A 22,195-nucleotide genomic window follows, 5' to 3' on the forward strand; every position below is an offset into this window, starting at 1 on the left:
GTTGAAAGGTAGGATATACCAAAAGGCACAGAATCCACGCTGAAGGAAGGACTGGTCAGTCCCTGTCTTCCCTCCCACTTCCGGTCCCCTGCATCTTCCTGTGATGGCACAAAGTATCGGTACATCAAGACATACTGCAGCAGACGTGAGTGGTCCCAAGGGGGCTAAATGCCTTGTAACTATCAGTCAGGAGGAAATTAGCTCCTTCTTTATGCATTTGCTTAGCTAACATCTAAAACGTACTACCCCTCAACTGTTGGTTTCGATTGCAGATACAACCATGTTTGAGAAAGGTTGGTTTCAGGCTTGTGGGGGAAGCAGACGGCTACGACCCAGAGTCAGGAGAAGGTGACACCAGCCGTGTTCCGCCAAGTGTCTCCTTACCCTTTATTATTCCCACTTTCTTCCGATCCGCCTGCCGGCCCTCCGCGGTTTGGCTGGACTTGGGGCCACATCCAGGGCTTCCCCCCGCCCCCGACCCACCTGAACGTCATCTCAACGGGGACAGGGACAGGGACGTGGTCGGTGGCTGACTGTGGGGGCGCAGCCAGCCTTGGGGGCAAACAGCGCAGGCTCGGGCACGTGACAGGGGGAGGCAGTCGACCTCGTGGGGTGTCGAGCGGCTGTGGGTGGGGTGGCTGCAGGCGGTGGGAGCAGCTGAGAATTCATGCAGGAGGTCACGTGCTGGGGTCCTATCGGGAGCGAATCCCTTAGCCACAGGGAAGCCGAGGCTGGGAAATAGGACTTCTGGGGTGGACACCGGCATAGGGGAATCGGGAAAAAGCTCCCCAAGTCTCAGAAGGGGGGCACTGTCCTGGCACCAGCGGTTAGAGCGAATCAGGATCCGGTTCCGCTGCAACCCGGCAGGTTATGCAATGAGACCTGGGCAGGGAAGACAGATGCGGCACCTGCTCGTTTGGGGCGGGGCCGGGAAGCCAGGGCTTAATTCCGGAAACAAGGTCAAGCCGAGGGACTGAAAGCACGCGATGGGAGGACGTGATACTGTGCTCAGTAGGTTTTTGGACTACTTTGCTCTAGTCACCTCCCAGACGACCCCCGAGACCCCCGGGGCTGAAATGGTCTCCCCTGTGGAGATGGAGGGGGCTCTGGCCACGTCCCTCTGTCCTGAGCCCAGGCCCTTCTCTGCCCCGACTGGGGTCACAACTTGGGGGGGTCCTGACCAGCTCCTCTCGCCTCTGCTGGCCTGATGATTCTGGACACTAACTGCAGCTCATCTCACCAGAGAGCTCAGGAGAAACAGGCCAGGTCTCTGCCCTTGGCAGTTTAGGCAAATCCAAGGGCTCCGTGATGTGCAATTAAAGAGAAGCCGGGCATTTCTGGGAGCATTTGCCTTCCACGTTTCTGTATTACCAGCGTTCTCTTAGGATGGCCTCACCCTGCTAATCCTCCCAACTGCTTTCTCTTTTCATTTCCTCCGCCTCCTTCCAGAAGCCCCCTCCCCTCCCCACTCCTACCCCAGGGCCCGAACTCGGAACTCCGTCCCTTCCCTTCATCCTTCAGCTTCTCTTTGTTTTTCATGTACCATTTACATGCACTGTGTGCATTTTGAAATCGTGGGTTGTAACTTCTTACCTCCTATACAATTTGCCACTTTGTTCTCTCAGTCACTCCTTCGTAAGAATTTGCTGAGAGCCTGTTTCACAGGGCGCTTGTATCACAGACGCTGGGGTCAGAATATACACGCTAATTACAGTTCCCAACTCCCATCCACTTACTTCCCGGGTAAGAACTTTATGCCTCCGATAAAGACTTTCCCTCCTGTTTAAAGACAGCTTTTTACAGATTTTCGAATGCCTTCAACCTTTTAAACCTCTGCACCTGATAAAATTAAGGCTTTAAAGAGCTTACTTTTTCAATAAATCTTCGGTTTGAGGGTTGATAAAACAGAGAAGCAACTGAAAAGAAAAAAGAAATCTCGATCTAACACACTAAAGCCTTTCCGTCCTGCAAGGTGGAATCCTTTGACCTAGATCTTTTAAGAGTAAAAGGCACGTGACTGTAAGAAATTCTAGGTTTTTCTTAGACTTCTAAGAGAACTGGTAAATATTGATCTAAAACGTTAGGTTCATTAGCCACTTTTATTTGATTTTCCTGAAAATCTGCCAGACAGAAAGTTCTCACTTTTACCCGCCTTCATTGGCATCCCCGGAGCAGTTTTCTCCACAGCAACCGAAAACGTCTCTGGGTTGAAATAATCCTCTCCTGCTTCCAATGCACAGTCAAGGAATTTTAAAACCAGAGGACTTTGTAATCACAAAATACTCTCCGAGATTTAGAAGGCCACAGAGCTCCAGAGAAATAGCCATTTATCTTTCTTCTAACGGTAAGCACTGCGTTTAGAAATGTTTGTAGCATCTTCTGTCATTTTTTAATGCTAACATAAGAATCTTAAACTCTCTCTCTCTCTTTTTTTTTAAAATCCTGAAAGTAATCCCAGTATCTTTGTTACTACCTCACAGTCATTATTAGGTCATTTCTGGGCCAAGATCTGACATGAGATGCTGTTAACAATTTGTGTTCCTTAAGCAACAGATTGAAGAGATTAATTTTTTTTTTTTTTTTTTCAGAAAGCTGATTGGCTCTAACATTGTCTTCATGCCTTTAATGACCACTGAGTCTGTGGATTTATTGTGGCTCTTGCGGTCTTGAAACACTCTTGTTTTTCTGCTAGCTCGTACTTTTAATAAATTAAAAACTGGAAAATGACCAGTGTTTTCTGGACGTGACAATTTTCTTCCATAGTACCCTTCTTACCTAAAACCTTCTCACTCAGCATGATGTATGTAATTTGTTGAAATGTATTTTCTCAGGCACATCTGGGTGGCTCAGTCGGTGAAGCATCCGCCTTCGGCTCAGGTCATGATCTTATGGTTCGTGGGTTTAAACCCCGGTCGGGCTCTGTGCTGACAGCTCAGAGCCTGGAGCCTGCTTCAGATTCTGTCTCTCTCTCTCTCTCTCTCTCTGCCCCTTCCTAGTTCGCACTCTGTCTCTCTCTGTCTCTCAAAAGTAAACATTTAAAAAACGTAAAAAATGGTAATAATAAAAAGAAATTGATTTTCTCTTTATTTTTATTTGTTTACTTGAGTGATGAGAACCACACCTCACAGAGTTCTACATTCAGATGGGATACAATGAGGGTATTTCCTGTCCGGTTCCTGTGACTTGTACCCCGTGCAAGATAAACAGAGAAACGTACTCTTCCTGAATTTTTTACTCTTTTTTATTTTAGAAGGAGGCAGTGTGACAAACCTCTTGGATGTTCTACGGTTCAAAAGTCTCCAGCCATGATAGTTTCCTGCTGTTCGCAGTTGTAAATGACCTACAGACCCCCTACTGTTCAGAAACAGCTTGCCGTTGCAAATCAGCTTAGCCACCCAATTAATGAATCCTTTCAAACACGTCGCGGCCACAGTAATTAAGGCCTTCATTTCCCCCCTTTAGCACAGAAATTCCTCCCATTACAAGTTTACACGGTGAACGGCAAGCCACCCAACTCCATTAGACACTGACTTGAGGTAAAGGAAGAGTGGAAATGTGCTTCTGGACAAAGCTTCCGGTATTTTGGGTGCCATTGTTCCTCCTCCTCGGCCTTGTTCCCTCTACTGAGACAGAAAGACCCTCAACCCAGGACAGCGGCAGCACTTGGAGTCCAGGCCACCTGACGGAAGCCCTACGAGCTCTCTCTGCTGGCGGTCCCCCACCCCTGAACCATTCTGGAAGCCTCCTCAAAACACTGATGGAGAAAACTGGCTGCCCGCGGAGGACAAACGGAATGCAGGGAGATTGCCATCTGGTTAGTGTAACAGAATGGGATCAGGTACCAGGGAACGTTCAAGAAAGAGCAGTGGCTTCTCTAGCCATTTGCTTCAGTAAGGCAAACTCAAATGCGGTACCCAAGTGGGCCGTGCCTTGTGATGTCATGTCTCCCATATTGAGGATACGGAAAGTCATTTAGCGTTCTAGAAATAGTACTTGAAAACAGGGAGGATCTTGTTGTAGTAAAATGGTCATGTTCGTAGAAGCCTTTCTATGACCCTTCTGCATGTTCAGAGGTATTTAGTTGTAAGTGTGAACTTTTTATTTTTAAGAGAGAAAGAGGAAGAGTGCATGCGTGCACAAACTGGGGGGGGGGGGGGGGATGCCCGAGGAGGGGGGAGAGGGAGAGAGAGGGAAAGAGAGCAAGGAAGAATCTGAAGCAGGCTCCATGCTTAGTGCAGAGCCCAGTGTGGGGCTTGATCCCACAACCCTGGGATCATGACCTGAGCCAAAATCAAGAGTTGGACACTTGACCGACAGAGCCACCCAGGTGCCCCACAAGCATGAACTTTCAGTTCTTTCTTCTTTCTGATTCACTAATCTCCCCCCCCCCCCGCCTTTTCTTTTGTGGTTGCCGTGAACTTGTGCGTCACTGGTTAGATACGATTTGTTTTTGATGGCATAATGATAGTACTATTATATTTGTCTAATGTTGAATTTTTTAAGTTTATTGATTTATTTTAAGAGAGAAAGCATGCATATGTATGAGCAGGGGAGGGGCGTAGGGAGATGGGGGCGGGGGAGAGAATCCCAAGCAGGCTCCACGCTCCACACTGAGTCCATCTGGGGACTCGATCCCACCACCGTAAGGTTATGACCTGAGCCATAGTCAAGAGTCAGATGCTCAACCAACTGTGCCACCCAAGCACCCTTAATGTCGGATTTTTAAGTACTTTAGCCTGATCGTTGATTGGTGTTTTCTAGTATTTTGCATGGTGGGCAGTTAATGAATTGGGTGATCACCCTCTTAAAAATGAGGTATCTGGGCTAAAATGAGGTCTGTGGCTCCTGTGGCCTGGGCCCACAGCCTACCCCCGGTTTGCCAGGCGACTCTTATGCCCTGGCTGCACCTCAGCATTGTCTGGGCAGCTCTCCCCAAATACTGTGTGGAGACATCTTCCTCCATAGATGAGGTTGAATTAACTTGCCTGGGATGGAATTAAAAAAAAAAAATCGCTGCAGGTCACATGAATGTAACATCCACATTAATGTAAATTCAGCATTTAAGGTAGAATCAGAATGTCTCTGTCAGGGTAGGGGAATTGACAGGAGCCTCACCAGAGGTAGGAGCCCATGTCTTAATTATACCCAAAAATAGACAAAAACACTCTTCACCATCCCTTTCCTGACTGGTGAGATTTTTTTTTTTCCAGAATGAACCTACAAATAAATAAATGAAGACATGAGTGAATGAATGAATGAATGAATGAATGAATAAATAAATAAATAAATAAATCTAGTAACTGCCTCCAGCAAAAAAAAATTTTGGCAGACTTTCTCAATCGTGCTTAGTTTTAGGGAAAACATTTCCTGGCCAAGTGTTTTTGTTTTTCGTGTTTTTTGTTTTTTTATTTTTTTGCTTTTTGGCTTTTCTTTCTTTCCTGACAGAAGGGTCTGCTAATAGAATTTGTCTCTGCTCTGTGCAAACAGTGAATAATTCAATAATTAGTGAAATTCCCAAGGGTCCCCAGAGCAAACATGTGTTATAATAGGCAACCCATCTGTGATGACATTAATTTATATATATAGCAACATAAGACTTCCCCATGGAAATAAGTGGGAGTCATGTCTTATTAATGTCCTCTGAGAATTTGCTGTGGGGAAATGTTCTCCTCTAATGACATAAAGTGCCTTATTAAGGCTGTTTGAATATTAGTCAAGCTAGGGGAATGTAAACATGCAAAATTGTTCTATGTTCTGTTTTGTTTTGTTTTTCAGAGGGAGACACTGTTTTGCACTTTTTGTTTTCTGTGACATTATCGAGACTTTGGCCAATTTCGCTTCTGTTTCAGCTATTTTTATTCCTACGAAGTGAAACACAGTCTTTAATAGCTTCGCCCTCTTGCTGCTGCTATTTCTTTGTGTAAAAGACTGAGGTAAAAAAAAAAAAAAAGTCATGGGGTGGCCTGGGTGGCTCAGTCAGTTAAGTGTCTGACTCTTGATTTCGGTTCAGGTCATGATCTCACGGTTCACGCGTTTGAGCCCCACCTCGGGCTCTGTGCTGGCAGTGCTGAGCCTGCTTGGGATACTCTCTCTCCTCTCTCTCTCTGGCCCCCCTTTCAAAATAAATAATAAACCTTAAAAAAATGCAAATTTCAGCTTTACTTGTTCAGAGGGCTACAATTCACCTGAATCACCCATAGGCAAGGATTCCATGAAATCTCTCCGCGTCATTCATAAAAAGCCGGGGAGAAACAGTGTCCTATTGATTTCACAAGCATCTGCATTCTGGCACAAGCCACAGGGCTTAGCTTGTTGTTGGATCTTTTGTGTCTTTTTAGGAACTTCGTCCAGTTAGAGGCAGGGTTTAGATTAGAAATTCTGTGGTAAAAAGAGGGCAAGGGGATGAGTTCATATCCCTAAATGTCTGAAAAAAAGAGGGAAGTGAGTGTCTTAAATTTGGGGGGGAGACAAAAAGTTTCCAGTTTTATTTCAGGCTTAGGTAAAAACTGAATGGGTGTGTGTGTGTGCGTGTGTGTGTGTGTAAATCAATCTGAACTATCTGAAAGCACTGTGCACTTAAATCCATTCAAACTTCAGCCTTTGAAAATGGACAGTCTTGCCTGATCGTGGCCTGGTTTCTTTTCAATGAGAAGGGTTAGACTGCAGTTTTAATGAATTTAATGAGGGATTAAGTAACTCTAAGAGAACAAATTCCACTTCAGTAATGATGAGAACCATAACCCTCCATGAGTTCCAGAAGCGGTGAAGGGATAAGAACCTGGTATCTGGAGTCAGCCAGCCCTGGGCCCAAATCCTTGTTCTGGCACTTTCCAGCTGTTAGGTCATGCGGAACCTCAGCTTTCTCATCTGTAAGACCAAAGTGCCGGTCCTCTCCTCGGGGAGCTCTCTGTGAGGACCGCAGGGCCACACGTGAACTAGCTGGGGCACGAGAACGCCAGCTCTCTCTGTGCCCTCACATTTCCTGTATGTTATGGACATGTCCAACGCAGCGCTTCTGGAAAATAAGATCCTCCTCAGCACTCCCTCCTGTCCCCTCCCCCCCCACCCCACCCCCACCAACTGTTCAGGGCTTGGGGTGTTTATTCAAGACCTCCAGGAGATTCTCAGACACATTCAGGGTAGAGAACCACTGCTTTAAGGTCCTGCATTTAATTCAACCTCCCTCCCGCGTTTGTCTTAACCTGCCGTGCGTTGAAGAGTGGACAGCATCGAGCTTTATCTTAACTTGTTGATCTAACAGGTTTCTTAACCCTTCTCAGTAAGACTTATCTCCTTGTCGGTCAGAAATGCCACAAAATCTGGTCATGGGTCCACAAAAAGCCAGTGCCTGCCATCAGCAAACACCCCTCCAACTCTTTGGCAGGAAAAGGAAGAAATATAATTTCCTTTTTATGATCAATTCTAAGACAACCCTCTCCCCCCAGAAGACCTTGTAAAAGCCTAAGAACTTGAAAAAGGCCAGTGGGCTTATCCAGAACCCCAAATCAACTTTAAGCATCTTTGGATCTAAAAATTTTAAAGTTTATCAAGTCTGACAACTCCTATTAACATAGAAGAAAGATTTCCTGTTGCTTTTTGTTACCGAGACTCTCTCCTCGCATAAGCAATGAACAAAGCTGAATGCAGCAGCTGGGGGAGGTGATCTGATTTGGCTATTGGAATCCAGAATCTGTGCTTTTCTCCCCAAAAAACTTGGGCCCCCACATGACAAGATTAAAAGGAAAATCGATGGATTATTCCTGAATGAGTCCATTCTTCTTTAACAAAGAATCACTTCACCAGGGTCAGTGCTTTGGATGGGTCTTGATGCCTATGAGGTGTAAGTATTTGCAAAATTGGACTAAACGTCCTCCCCCCAAAACAACCCAGCCACTGCTAACAGCTCTAACAACTGAAACAAATCTTGTGATGATGAACCGGAAAGTCCAGTCCACCATCAACCCCCATGGTGCTTTTTGTCATGTCAATGTCTGTTCGATTTTCTGGTGTTTCCTACCGTGTTCTTTCCTCAAGCCACTGTCTTCCGTACAAAGGTAACTTCTTTAAGAATCAGATGTCTCGGGGGCACCTTAGTGACTCAGGCGGTTGAGCAACCGACTTCGGCTCAGGTCATGATCTCATGGTTTGTGAGTTCAAGCCCCACATCAGGCTCGCTGCTGTTAGCACAGAGCCTGCTTCAGGTCCTCTATCTCCTTCTCTCTCTGCTCCTCCCCCACTTGTGTGCTCTCAAAAATAAATACACGTTTAAAAGAAGAATCAAATATCATAAAAGGGCAGAAGGTTTTCAATTCATGGTCATTTGATTCGCAATTGAGCTTTCTTCCAGCAGGTGTCAGAAACTTAAAGCAAAGTTTGGGCAACTTCTGTTCATTCAAGATGACTGAAATCTCTAGTCAGACAAAATGAGATGCTCCACAGGTATTTAAAATATTTTCAGTCAAAAGCAATTGACCTTCCATGTTACATGCTTTTTAGAAACCACTTCTGGAGCGAACATTGGTATGATTTCAGATCTTACCCTCTCCTCTGCTGCCCCAGGCCACATCCCTCCTATTCCAATCCTAGAAAGGTACATTGAAGAGGAACCACAAATGGACAGGGGTGTGAGGCACGTCAGATGGGTGAAGTGTAGCCATATACTCTGCTGTGTGCTATCAACCAAGCTCTGGCCACATGTATCTGGTCAGGTGGCTTCACGGAGGTCCCATTTCTCGTGTCACTGATACCCTTTTGCCTACCTACTCAACCTCATCAAACAGTCTAGACAGCATTTGAAAGTCTGTCAACAGGAACTCATTCAATCTTCAAGTGGTAGTATGTTCTCTCATTGATTTATATTAGAGCCTTACCAATTACTTGGCCTCCCCATTGACCTCTTTTTCTTTTTTTTTTTTTAATTAAAAAAAAAATTTTTTTTAACGTTTATTTATTTTTGAGACAGAGAGAGACAGAGCATGAACGGGGGAGGGGCAGAGAGAGAGGGAGACACAGAATCGGAAGCAGACTCCAGGCTCTGAGCCGTCAGCCCAGAGCCCGACGCGGGGCTCGAACTCGCGGACTGTGAGATCGTGACCTGAGCTGAAGTCGGACGCTTAACCGACTGAGCCACCCAGGCGCCCCAATTGACCTCTTTTTCTATCAAACAGGAGGGAGAGAAAATTACTGGTTGAAGGGGTTGCACTTTCAGTACATAGGTGGGTCTACAGCTCAAATTCTTCATGGCCCAAAACAAAGAGATAAGCAAATAAAGCGAATCATTGGCATAGTGGGAATTAAGATTGGGCAACCACTATTAGCTTTGTGATTTTAGGTACGTTATCTACCCTTTTGTAGACTTGTTTTTCACATATGCTACAGGTATACCTTCCTTGTAGAAGGAGGACATACCTCCTGTGCACACAAATGTACCCACTGTTTAATTCACGAGGCACCAAATAATTGAGGAATTGGTACTCTAATTCTTTACATCATTGCAGAAATAGTTGGTGACTTATCAAATAGGCTGGGCCATTTTGTTTTCTATTTAAAATTTTGGAATCATGTTCTTACCATCAAAAAACTCATTATCTGACTTTGTCCAGAAGCGATTAGATTGAGGAATGCCCAAATACAGAAGGCGCTTAGCACAATCCTGGGCACCTGGCTTCCAGTAAAGGCTAGCTAATGCTATCAATAGTTTGGTTTCAGGAGGCGGTATGTTACAAAGAGAGGCTTGATGACACTGTGTTTCAGTTGACTAACCTCCTTGAGTCTTGGTGTCAGCCCCGCCAATAGCTACCGACCCATGGACTTTTCTCGTCTGCTACTCAAGAAACAGAAATGTGCTGGGGTGGTTTCAATGGTGGAGCTTAATAGTCACATTGAGTGACTTGATGTGAAGCCGATGTCTCTCTTTTTGCCGAACTCTTACCCCATCGCAGTTGAGTTGGGGAGAGAACAGAACCTGTATGGCTTATGAAGAATGTGATTAATGCTTTGCTTTGGAGACAGATGACATGTTTCTTCCTGACTCAGATGGTATGTCCCAGATGTTATCTGGTGGGACACACAGCATCCATGGAATTAAGACGCCTGAAATTTCCACCTTAGAGAATAGATGAAAAGGTACCATCGTACATTGTCCCACATTGGGAAGAGTCCTTCTGGGGCTCAGGACAGGCATCCCTCCATGCCTTCATTCTGTGGCTGTGCCTCTGGGATCCTAGGAGAGTTGTCAGGAGCTCCCCACTGTCTCTGAAGGAAGGCAGCTCCTGTCTTGTGGGGAGGGCTTCCCTTCCATAGCCCTGTGTGTATCTTTTTCTCATTGTCCCGTTACGTTACCCGAAACACCTTCTGCCATGCAGACTTCCCAGATTAGATGAGCCAGACGTCTTGCTGTGGGTGTAAAGCAAGTAAAGCGTCGTGGAAATATTTTTTAGCCGTTCTCTTAGGTAGGATAAAGGCGAGGCAGGTGGCGTTCGTTCATTCCATTCCGCGCCTTGTAAGTGCCAGGCATTGTGCCGGATGCTGAGGATAGAGCCGTGCATGGACAGAACCTGGCCTTAATGGACCACTCGTTCTCGAAGGAAGAGCGAAAATTAACACGGGGAGAAAGCAAGTTTAGAACACTAGTGTTATGGAGAAAATAAACGTGATATATGTTAGAGCTGCCACCAGCCACGTGTGACCGTGGGCCACTTGATAACGTGGCTCATCTGAATCGACACGTGCTGGTAAGTGTAAAGTACGCACCAGAGTTTGAAGACTTGGCATGACGAAAAGAATGTCAAATGGCTCACAAATAACTTCTTAAAATTGTGATTACAAGTTGAAGTGATCATATCTTGCATATCTAGGTTTCAGTAAGACACATTACTAAATGTATTATTAAAATTAACTTCGCTTTTTCAAATGTGGCCACCAGAAAATTTAAAGTGATGTGTGACTCGCCTCTGTGGCGAGGGTTGTGTTTCCATCGAATGGTGCTGTGCTGGAGAACGTGGGACGGGGCGGGGGTCGGGGCTTTCTACTTTGGGTAGGGTGTGGATCCTCAACGGGGTATCTCTTTAAGCTGAGATTGGAGAATTGAGGGGAAAGGAGACCCGAAAGATGGTGGGAAGAGCTTGGTGGAACTGATGGAAAATCACAGGGGCGGAAGGTTAGTGAGCGAGGTGGAGAAAGGCTAAGGTAAGACAAGAGAGGTAGGCAGGCAAGAGCCAGACCAAAGAGAAAATTGTATGGAGCTTAGATTTCATTCGAAATGCAATGGGGTCCGTACCGTAAACGCCAAAGAGCCAACGGGTTTTACTCAAGGCAGCAGATGGACATCTGGAGAGAGAGAGATTACTCTCAGGGAATAAGGGCTCCCCAGGAGGGCAACATCAATGTGTAGAAGTCCAGCCACGACTACCTTATTTGAAGCTGGCTGTTAGACCTACCCGTGTTCCCCCCCATTCGTACAATAATAAGCACTGGAGATCTGGCGGGCGGTCGTTAGTGTTCTAGGACTCTTTGCTAAACTTTGTTTCTACTTTTGTTGTTTTATGTTTTGTTTTTGGCACAGTGCTTTGAACCAGATGCCCTGTTGCTAATAGCTGGAGGAGATTTTGAGGATCAGCTCAGAGAAGAAGTGGTCCAGAGAGTGTCTATTCTCCTCCTCTTTTACATTATTCATCAGGAAGAGATCTGTTCTTCTAAGCTCAACATGAGTAATAAAGAGTATAAATTTTACCTGCACAGCCTCCTCAGCCTCAGGCAGGATGAAGACTCCTATTTCCTTTCACAGAATGAGACGGAAGATATCTTGGCGTTCACCAGGCAGTACTTTGACACCTCTCGAAGTCAGGTAAGAAGGGCACAGGTCAGGTAAGAAGGGCACCTGGCCGTGCTGCTAAGAGACAGACTTGGAGCCCTGTTTTCTGTCACTTGTTTATCCCCATGACAGTCAAGGACGTCTAAGAGAGGTATTTGTGGGTTTTAGTGACGGGATGTTAAGTGACATCATTTGAAATTCTGAGTATAAAAGGGGGAAGGGTGATGACTAATGATTGTAAAAGGAGTTCTAGCCAGAAGGCAGGTGGGTGGTTGGGTGGGCAGGAAAGCCAGGTGACAGGACAACTCTCTTTTCCTGAACGTGAAAGTGAGTGATTCATGGCTTCCGATCGATCTCCAAGAACTGACCCACGGTGGGGAGGACACGATGCTCTTTGCCTCGCCTTCCGGCCAGGGAAAAAGAAGACAGAACCGGTGTGAGAGAGGTGAATTTATCATTCGTTGCTTCACCGAAGAAGCAGCTTGCAAAAAGCATTATTCATGACAGCACAGACAATAGCTCTTCTGCAGCTTTTGATTTGTGCCGCACATGTTCAGGGGTCTCTCGAAGTGCTTTGCTTTCCTCGTGGCTCCCACTGTGAGGAACCAGGCACCTGGTCCCTTCCGGCCTTCGTTACTGTTCCAGCAAGAGCTGGCCTTTCAATTACCTTCATGCTTTCTGCCTTGCGGTGGGGAGTTTGAGCAGATAAAGCGCTCTGGACGTAGGAAAAATTTTAAAGCCACATTTTCTTAAAGAATTGATTGAACAGTCACCAGTGCATTTTGAAGAGTGCCATGAAACCTGTTTTATTTTTCTCTCTTGAATTTTTCATTGACGTGTGTCTTTGAGCTGCTGTAACAAAAATGCCACAGACTGAGTGGCTTCTACGCAACAGAAATTTATTTCTCATGGTTCCGGAGGCTGGAAGTTGGAGATCAAAGTACTGGGCAGATTTGATGTCTGGTGAAAGCCCCCATCCTGATTCCTCAGAGACCATCCCCTCACTGCGTCCTCAGATGGCAGGAGGGGCAGAGGAGCTCTCTGAGGTCTCTCTCCTCAGGGCGCTAATCCCATTCCTGAGGACTTCACCCTCATGACCCAATCACCTCCCAAAGGCCCCGCCTCCTAACACTATCACAGTAAGTGGCAGGACTTCAACATTTGAAATTTGGGGGAACGCAGTCATTCAGTCCGTAGTGATGTATATGGGCGTATTTGGTTTTTGGCCTCAATTCTGGCTTCCAGGAGCCCAAAGGTGTCTGTGCGTTCATGCTGTGGCTCAACGACCAGCCGACATATCCTCCAACTTGCTGTAAAAACGTTTAATTTCTCTTGCGATTGGCACACAGATGGAAAGACTGTTTCCTGAGGTCTTTGTGGGCCTCATTTTGGTAACTCTCATCTCATGACTCTCCAAATAGGGCCATATTTTTGTGTCCACTTCCAACTGAGAAAATGGGTTCCTTTCTAGAATTCGGTTTCCGCTTCAATAAGGAAGTACGCCCACATACAGTTTCTTCAGTGCAACATCCATATGATACAAGATCGGTTCAGGTTAGCCGCTTCGAAGCAGACGGCGTGTACATATTCGACGCAGATTTCTGGTTATCCAACACAGGCCGCAAATACCTGGGCCTCCAAGCGTACGTGAGAGCCAACATTCCGAGAACAGAATAAAATAATTCGAGATTTTGCGTAGCCGTACTTTTTCCGCCTCTTCAGTCAAGAAGAATTAAGAGCTCGTAACCCTTGCTGGGCCTCGGACGGTTATCTTCTGGAGGAGAGCACTGTCTCCAGTTCCTGGGAAGGGTCCTTTGTTCGCTTGGGCTGGAATTCCCTTAGGAATCCTTAGTCACTCGATCCAGACTTGTACAGGAGGCCTGTGGGCATCTCACCGGAGGATGCCGCTGTCTCCGACTGGAGAGCGTGAGGCCACAGACGGTGCCGCCAGACCAGGCCCGCCATTACCAGCAGCTCCAGGTCTTGGTCTGCATAGGACTCGGCCTCTGCAGGTGAAGCCACTAACAGCCACTCCAGGGGGGCCTTAACCAGCTCGCCAAGAAACAGCTTTACCCCGTAGTATGCTAACGCAGCCACCCTCCCTGATGGCCCAGAGTATAAACATCCCTCTATTCCTTCGTTCTCTTTTATCCAACTACTATTTTATCTTCTTGGCTCAGTCTCTTGCTCCCACCTCTTCCTGTTTTTTCCCCCCCACTGTTTGCTGTTTCCATGGGAGATAAGCAGGGATCTCTACAGACTTCTCTGCTAGCCCTGACTCTTACGTGGAGGAATAATGGGTTGGTATCGCCATTATACAGTTGACAAACCCAGAAACCTGAGCCATTTTCAACTCTTTGGACTCCTTCACATTTTCCTACAAGTCCTTTGTAATGTGCCTCAAATACGTCCATTTCTTTCCATCTCTGGTGCTACCACCTTAGGTCGAGAAGTATCTTGGACTAATAAATAACTCCCGAACTAGACATTCAGCCCTTAGTTTCTATCCCTGGCAATGTCTTCACTACTTTGCCACCAGAGTGATATTTCTGGAACATACCATATTGTATTGTTCTTTTGTTTATAGCATTAGTGGCTCCTCTGGAGCCTTTAGGGAAAAGTTTTCGTGATGGCTCTTGCTACCTTCTCCAGCCTCCTGTCTATCAGGGGCACCACTGGACACTGGGACCAACAAGAATAGTAGCTAAGATTCGCGGACCGTGTTCCGTGCGCCAGCTACCATATTAAGTATTTTACACACATGATCTAATCTTAATAACCTTTGTGGTAGGCAGCATTGTCCCTTTTTACTGAGAAGAATATGAGAGTGAGCAAAGTTAATCATTTGGCCCAAGTTTGCTCAGTTACAAACAGCAGAGATAATTTTAAAACCTAATCTGTCTGTCCCAAGCACGATCCTACGGAACTCACTTTGATGATAGGAAAGGCCCATCAGCAGCTTGGATTTCCGTTTATTTCTCTACACAAAAGGAAGGGTATTTAAGAGCATAGGCTATGGAGTCAGATCTGAGTGCGCATTGGGACTCTACCTGTCACTGGTCAGGTGGTCTGGGAAAAGGGTATCCTGTGCACAGAGCTCTGGGACAATGAAAAGAGAACATAGTGTAATGGACCTAGCATGGCGTCTGGCACACAGTAGGTACTCAGTAAATGGTGTGGCGACGAGGCAAAAATAGGGACTCGGTCCGTTTCGGCCATGATAATGATATTATGGATGTAAAGCCAAGGGAGAGAATTTTATGAATGGGCGTACTAGGGGCACGTAAGGCTAGAGCCTAGCCTTTCAGATGCTCATAATTTAATTGAAGACCACTCAGCGTACACATGGAAAAGATCCCATGTCCTATGGGAGTTCAAAGAGCACAGAGACTGTGCCAGCTTTGGTCATCACTTAGCACGCATTGAGCCTGAGACTAAAGGCAGGCGTTAAAAAGGAAGTGCTCTGTGATGACACGAGGCCGCGGGGCCGGTGTGAAGTCAAGGTCGGGAGTAGAGATTTGAAAGTCCTTACACTGTGGGCTAGACCTGAAGCTGGAGAAAAACAAGTCGCCACCTGGAAGCCTGTGAACAAGAAGAGCGAGAGATCTCTTTGGAGAAGACACATCTCTGAGGGAGTAGTGAGAAAGGTTAGGTAACCGAGGACCACTAGGGTGGGAGTGAGAAAATACAGTGTCCAGTCAGATAAAAGAAACAAGCATTTTCCAGACAGAATTCTGTCTGAGACTAGAGAACGTTGATAGTTGTGTTCCTACAAACAGCTCAGACCTCTTTAAGGTGAAAAACTCTTCTTTGTCTTTTGGGGAAATCCTAGACATATTTTAATCAAAATGGCTTTCGAGGTGCAAGCTTTTTCTTTTTACTCTGCATCTGATTTCAGTGTATGGACACCAAAATGCTGCAGAAAAAGTCGGGAATACTGAGCGGGGATGGCGCTGATGAAAACACACTCCCTCGGTTGGCAGCGACGATCATCACTTTGTCCCTCCAAGGTGTTTGTCTGGGGCAAAGAGACTTGCCGTCTCCAGACTATTTTACGGAATATATTTTCAGTTTTTTGAATGGTACAAATACTCTCCACCTGTCAGGTAAGGATGCTTTTCATGAATGTAACTACCAAGTCATGCCTACTAAACAAATTGTGCCAAAAAGAGTGACGCTTTTTGATGACTAAATTTGTTCAGGTATGTTCTAAACGCTATTTTATCATAGCCTGTGGTAAGACAGCTCAGGTGGGCCTTTTCAGGCAAACATGCTATCGTATCTTTGTGACGATGAGGCAAAAATTGGGACTCGGTCCGTTTCGACCACGATGATGATATTATGGACGTAGAGCCAAGGGAGAGATTTTTATGACCTGCCGTAAGTGCTGAGGAACGCTTGTCTGTTTGGTACGTAGTCCTGGGCGAGGGGTCACAAACTATTGCCTAGAATGAAGACATGGAAAGCCCAATGGTGCAAGAGCCCTGGTGGTGTTTGCTTGTAGCCATAAAGATCTATTATTTAATTTTAAATAAAAGTCGTGTGAGCTCTCCATCCTGGTTATATTAGTGACTGCCAGCTTTTTGGAACTCCGAGAAGAAATGGGATGCCAGGGATGGAGCCAGAATGTTTGTTCTGCACATTTCTTTGTACTCGACAAGGCATTAAAAATGAAATGATGTCTAAAAAATCTGTACCAGGAGGCCCTGTTTTGCACACCAAGGGCTCTCGGAATGTCGCATAATAGCTGTTGCTGCTGCCAACACACTTCCTCTTGGGAAGTCACAAGAAAAAGGGAGATGTGAATTTACCAAGGGACCGACAACGCCCGTGATCTGGGTAAAACTCCCAACTCTGAAAGAAGGGATTGGGGTCTGGGGCCATACATTCAGTGTTGAACTTTCCCTGGACCTGTTAGCACAACCATTTGAGGGACAGATGTGGTTTTCTGCAGTTTATTTTCTTTTTCTGTGAAAAGTTGACATGGAATTAAATCATGTTACCTGGCTGTCATACACAGGAAACAAGCCAGGGAAAGGCATGTTATGCCGAGAATAATTTTGAGGTGGGAAACAGGGGTTGGGAAATTTTAGCAGTGCGATTCCCGTTGAACTGGAGGAGAGCCGTGATTCCACTTTCCAAATAATGTCAAGATGTAGGCCACTTGAAGGCTCTATCGCCCCCAAGAAATGGGAGGTGATCAGACTGCAATACAGAATATAGTTAGAGGCAAGCTGGGTAGATATGGATCATTGTGGACCTTCATTAAAATGCCCAAGTAACTGCTCACGACCGATCTACAGTATCGCCTCTTGGGGCAAAAACCAGTCACTTTTGCATCTGAGAAGTCACAATTCCGTTTCCAAGTGCCATTTGGTGTCAGCACAATTAGGTGTTTGTTTCAGAAGCCATGAGACATTTTCTCTCACAGCTGCCCCGAGCTAGGACTCTGCTGACATTGATGGTATCCTGGAAGACAGTATGCTCATTTTAAGTGTTGTTTTTTCATTTAAAACTAGTAGAGTTAACATACAGTGTTATATTCGTTTCAGATGTACCATATAAAGATTCAATACTATACATACATACATACATATACATATACAACTTACCGCTCATCAAGACAAATGTATTCTATATCCCTTTCACCTCTTCCCCCATCTCTGAACAGTTTGTTCTCTGTAACAACTGAGTGGAAAACTTCCCTCCATCAACCCTCAGTTTGTTCTCTGTAATTAAGAGTCTCTTACGGTTTGCTTCCCTCTCTGTTTTTTTTTTTCTCCTTCCCCTATGTTCATCTGTTTTGTTTCTTAAATTCCACATATAAGTGAAATCTTATGGCATTTGTCTTTCTCTGACTCATTTCGCTTAGCATGATATACTCTTACAAATGGCAAGATTTCACATCATTGCAGATGGCAAGATTTCATTTTTTCTGATCGCTGAGTAATGTTCCATTGTGTATATACACACCCCATCTTCTTTATCCATTCATCAGTCAATGGGCATTTGGGTTCTCTCCATAATCTGGCTATTGTTGATAAGGCTGCTGTAAACACTGGGGTGCATGTGCCCCTACAAATCAGTATTTTTGTATCCTTTGGGTAAATAATACCCAGTAGTGCATTTACTTGTCATGGAATAATTCTAATTTTAACTTTTTGAGGAACCTCCATACCGTTTTCCACAGAGGCTGCACCAGTTTTCATTCCCGTGAACATTGGAAGGGATTTCCCCTTTCTCCACAACCTTGACAATATCTGTTGTTTCTTGTGTTGTTGATTTTAGCCATTCTGACAGGTGTAGGGTGGTATCTTATCATGGTTTTGATTTGTATTTCCCTGATGATGAGTGATGTTGAGCATCTTTTCATGTGTCTGTTAGCCATCTGAATGTCTTCTTTGGAAAAATGTCTATTCATGTCTTCTGTCCATTTCTTAATCAGATTGTTTGTTTTGGGGGTGTTGAGTTTGATAAGTACTTTATAGATTTTGGATACTAACCCTTTATCCGATATCTCACTCACAAATATCTTCTCTAATTCTGTAGGGTGTGTTTTAGTTTTCTTGATTGTTTTCTTCAGCTGTGCAGAAGCTTTTTATCTTGATGAGGTTCATAGTTCATGTTGGCTCTTGTTTCCCTTGCCTCTGGCGATGTGTCTAGTAAGAAGTTGCTCTGGCCAAGGTCAAAGAGATTGCTGCCTGGGTTCTCCTCTAGGATTTTGATGGTATCCCATTTCACATTTAGGTCTTTCATCCATTTTGAATTTATCTTTATGTATGGTATAAGAAAGTAGTCCAGTTTCTTTCTTCTGCATGTTGCTGTCCAGTTTCCCCAACACCATTTGTTGAAGAGACTGTCTTTTTCCCATTGTATATTCTTTGTCGCTTGTCAAAGATTAATTGACCATATAATCATGGGTTCATTTCTGGGCTTTCTATTCTGTTCCACTGGTCTGTGTGTCTATTGTTGTGCCAGTACCATACTGTTTTGATTACTACAGCTTTGCAGTATAACTTGAAGTCCAGAATTATGATACCTCCTGTTTTGTTTTTTGTTTTCAAGATTGCTTTGGCTATTTGGGGCCTTTTGTGGTTCCATACACATTTTAGGATTGCTTGTTCTAGATCTGTGAAAAATGCTGTTGGTATTTTGATAGGGATTGCATTACCTCTGTAGATTGCTTTGGGTATTATAGACATTTTAACAATATTTATTCTCTAATTCATGAGCATGGAATGTTTTTCCATTTATTTGTGTCTTCTTCAATTTCTTTCACCAATGTTTTATTATTTTCAGAGTATAGGTCTTTCACTTCCTTGGTTAAGTCTATTCCTAGATATTTTATTATTTTTGTGTAATTGTAAATGGGACTGTTTTCTTAATTTCTCTTTCTGCTTATTTATTTTTAGTAAATAGAAATGCAGTAGGGACACCTAGGCATCTCAGTCAGTTAAGCATCCAACTCTTGATTTCAACTCAGGTCATGATCTCACAGTTCTGTGTTCGAGCCCCACATCTGTGCTGTCAGCACAGAGCCTGCTTGGGATTCTCTCTCTGCCTCTCTCTCAACCCTTCCCCTGGTCTCTCTCTCTCTCTCTCTCTCACACACACACACACACACACACACACACACATTCTCACTCTCTCTCCCCCAAATAAACTTAAAAAAAAAAAAAAAGAAATGTAACAGACTCATGTTCATTGATTTTGTATCCTGCAATCTTATTGAATTCATTTATTAGTTCTAGTAGGTTTTTGGTAAAATCTTTAGGGTTTTCTATGTGTAGTATTATCTCTTCCTTACCAATTTGTGCGTCTTCTATTTCTTTTTCTTATCTGATAGCTATGGCCAGGACTTCCAGTACTATGTTGAATAAAAGTGGTGACAGTGGACATCCTTGTCTTGTAACTGACCTGAGAAGAAAAGCTCAGTTTTTCTCTCCATTGAGGATGATATTGGCTGTGGGTTTTTCTTATATGGACTTTATTATGTTGAAGCATATTCCCTCAAAATCTACTTTCTTGAAGGTTTTTATTATGAATGGATGTTGTATTTTGTCAAATTCTTTTGCTGCAACTATTGAAAAGATCGTATGTTTTTTTATTTTTTCTTTTGTTGATGTGATGTATCACACTGATTAATTTGCAAATATTGAACCACCCTTGCATCCTAGGAACAAATCCCACTTGATCGTGGTAAATGACTTTTTTTAATGTATTGTTGGTTTCAGTGTGCTAATATTTTGTTGAGGATATTTGCACCTATGTTCATCAGAGATATTGGCCTGTGGCTCTCTTTTTTGTGGTGTCTTTATCTTGTTTTGGTACAGGTAATGCTGGCCTCATAGAATGAATTTGGAAGGTTTCCTTCCTCTTCTTTTTTCTGGAATAGCTTGAAAAGAATAGATATAACTCTTCTTTAAATGTTTAGTATATTTCACCTTATGAAGCTCTCTGGTCCTGGACTTTTGCTTGTTGGGAGTGTTTTAGATTACTGATTCAATTTCAGTACTAATAATCAGTCTGTTCAAATTTTCTGTTTCTTCCTGATTCTGTTTTGTTAGGTCACATGTTTCTAGGAATCTATCCATTTCTTCTTGGTTGTTCAATTGGTTGGCATATGATTTTTCACAGTTTTCTTTTATAATCCTTTATATTTCTTTGCAATTTTTATTTCTTCTCTTTCATTTCTGATTTTTAAAATTTGGGTCCTCTCTGGGGCGCCTGGGTGGCGCAGTCGGTTGAGTGTCCGACTTCAGCCAGGTCACGATCTTGCGGTCCGTGAGTTCGAGCCCCGCGTCAGGCTCTGGGCTGATGGCTCGGAGCCTGGAGCCTGTTTCCGATTCTGTGTCTCCCTCTCTCTCTGCCCCTCCCCCATTCGTGCTCTGTCTCTCTCTGTCCCACAAGTAAATAAAAAACGTTGGAAAAAAAAAAATTAAAAAAAAAAAAAATTTGGGTCCTCTCTCTGGCTGAAGGTTTATATCAATTTTGTTGATCTTTTCAAAGAACCAGCTCCTGGTTTCATTGATCTTGTTTTTTGTTTGTTTGTTTGTTTGTTTGTTTGTTTCTATATTGTTTATTTCTGCTCTAATATTTATTATTTCCTTTCTTTTACTGGCTTGGGGTTTTGTTTGTTCTCCTTTTTCTATCTCCTTTAGGTGTAAGGTTTGCTTGTTAATTTGAGATTTTTCATGCTTTTGATGTAGGCCTGTGTTGCTGTAAATTTCCCTCTTAGAGCAGCTTTTCCTGCATCCCAAAGATTTTGGGCCATTCTGTTTTCATTTTCATTTGTCTCCATTTATCTTTTAATTTCCTCTTTGATTTTTTGGTTGACCTATTTATTGTTTAATAGTACATTATTTAACCTCCAAATATTTATGTTCAGATTTTGTCTTGTGGTTGATTTCTAGTTTCATAGCATTGTGTTCAGTAAAGATGCACGGTATGACTTCAATCTTTTTGAATTTGTTCAGACTTGTTTTTTGGCCTAATGTGTGATCTATTCCAGAGAATCTTCCATGTGCACTTAAAAACAATATGTATTCTGCTGTTTTAGGATAGAATGTCTGAATATATAGATCCATTTGGTTCAATGTGTCATTCAAAGCCACTGTTTCCTTGTTGATTTTCTGTTTGGATTATCTGTCCATTGATGTAAGTGGGGTATTAAAGTCCCTTACTATTTTTGTATTACTATTTATTACTTCCTTTTTGTTTGTATTAACTCTTTTATGTATTCGGGAGCGTTCATGTTGGGTGCATAAATATTTACAATTGTTATATCATCTTGTTGGATTGCCCCCATCAAAACATTTTTTTGTAATGTTTTTATTTTTGAGAGAGAGAGAACATATGCACAATGAGTGGGGGAGAGGCAGAGAGAGAGAGGGAGACAGAGACTCTGACGTAGGCTCTGCACTGTCAACGCAAAGCCCAATGTGGGTTTCCAACCCACAAACCACGAGATCATGAACTGAGCCAGTCAGCTGCTCAGTTGACTGAGCCACCCAGGAGCCCCACACCATTAATGATTATACAATGTCCTTCTTTGTATCTTATTTCAATCTTTTGTTTTAAAGTCATTTTATCCAATATAAGTATTGTTACCCTGGTTTTCAAATCCATTTGCATAATAAATACTTCTCTATTCCTTCATTTTCAATCTGCATGTGTCTTTAGTCCTGAAATTGGTCTCTTATAGGCAGCATATAGATGGGTCTTGCTTTTTTATTCATTCTGTCATCTTGTCTTTGATTGGAGCATTTAATCCATTTACATTCAAAGTAATTATTGATAGGTAAGTATTTATTGCAATTTTGTTACTTGTCTTATGATTGTTTTTGTAGTTCTCTCTTCCTCCCTTCTCTTGTTCTCTTCTCT

General features: G+C 43.8%; 1 protein-coding gene across 5 annotated transcripts in view; it reads left to right on the forward strand.

The window, feature by feature from the left end:
* Nucleotides 1-1,868: 1,868 nt before the first annotated feature.
* SLC39A12 (solute carrier family 39 member 12) overlaps nt 1,869-22,195 on the forward strand; it is an 85,319-nt gene continuing 64,992 nt past the window's right edge. Inside the window, exons 1-4 of one of the 5 annotated variants that reach the window (XM_078450381.2) lie at nt 1,869-2,344; nt 3,468-3,814; nt 11,564-11,845; nt 15,711-15,918. In XM_078450381.2, the coding sequence (XP_078306507.1) occupies nt 3,554-3,814; nt 11,564-11,845; nt 15,711-15,918 (751 nt within the window). In that variant the 5' untranslated portion in view covers nt 1,869-2,344; nt 3,468-3,553. The remainder of the gene's footprint in view (nt 2,345-3,467; nt 3,815-11,563; nt 11,846-15,710; nt 15,919-22,195) is intronic. The other 4 variants (XM_060659231.3, XM_060659230.3, XM_060659233.3 and 1 more) reach the window with 4 other exon arrangements.

This window comes from Panthera onca, chromosome B4 (assembly GCF_046562875.1).
Source record: "Panthera onca isolate mPanOnc1 chromosome B4, mPanOnc1 haplotype 2, whole genome shotgun sequence".
Classification (NCBI taxonomy): Eukaryota; Metazoa; Chordata; class Mammalia; order Carnivora; family Felidae; genus Panthera; species Panthera onca.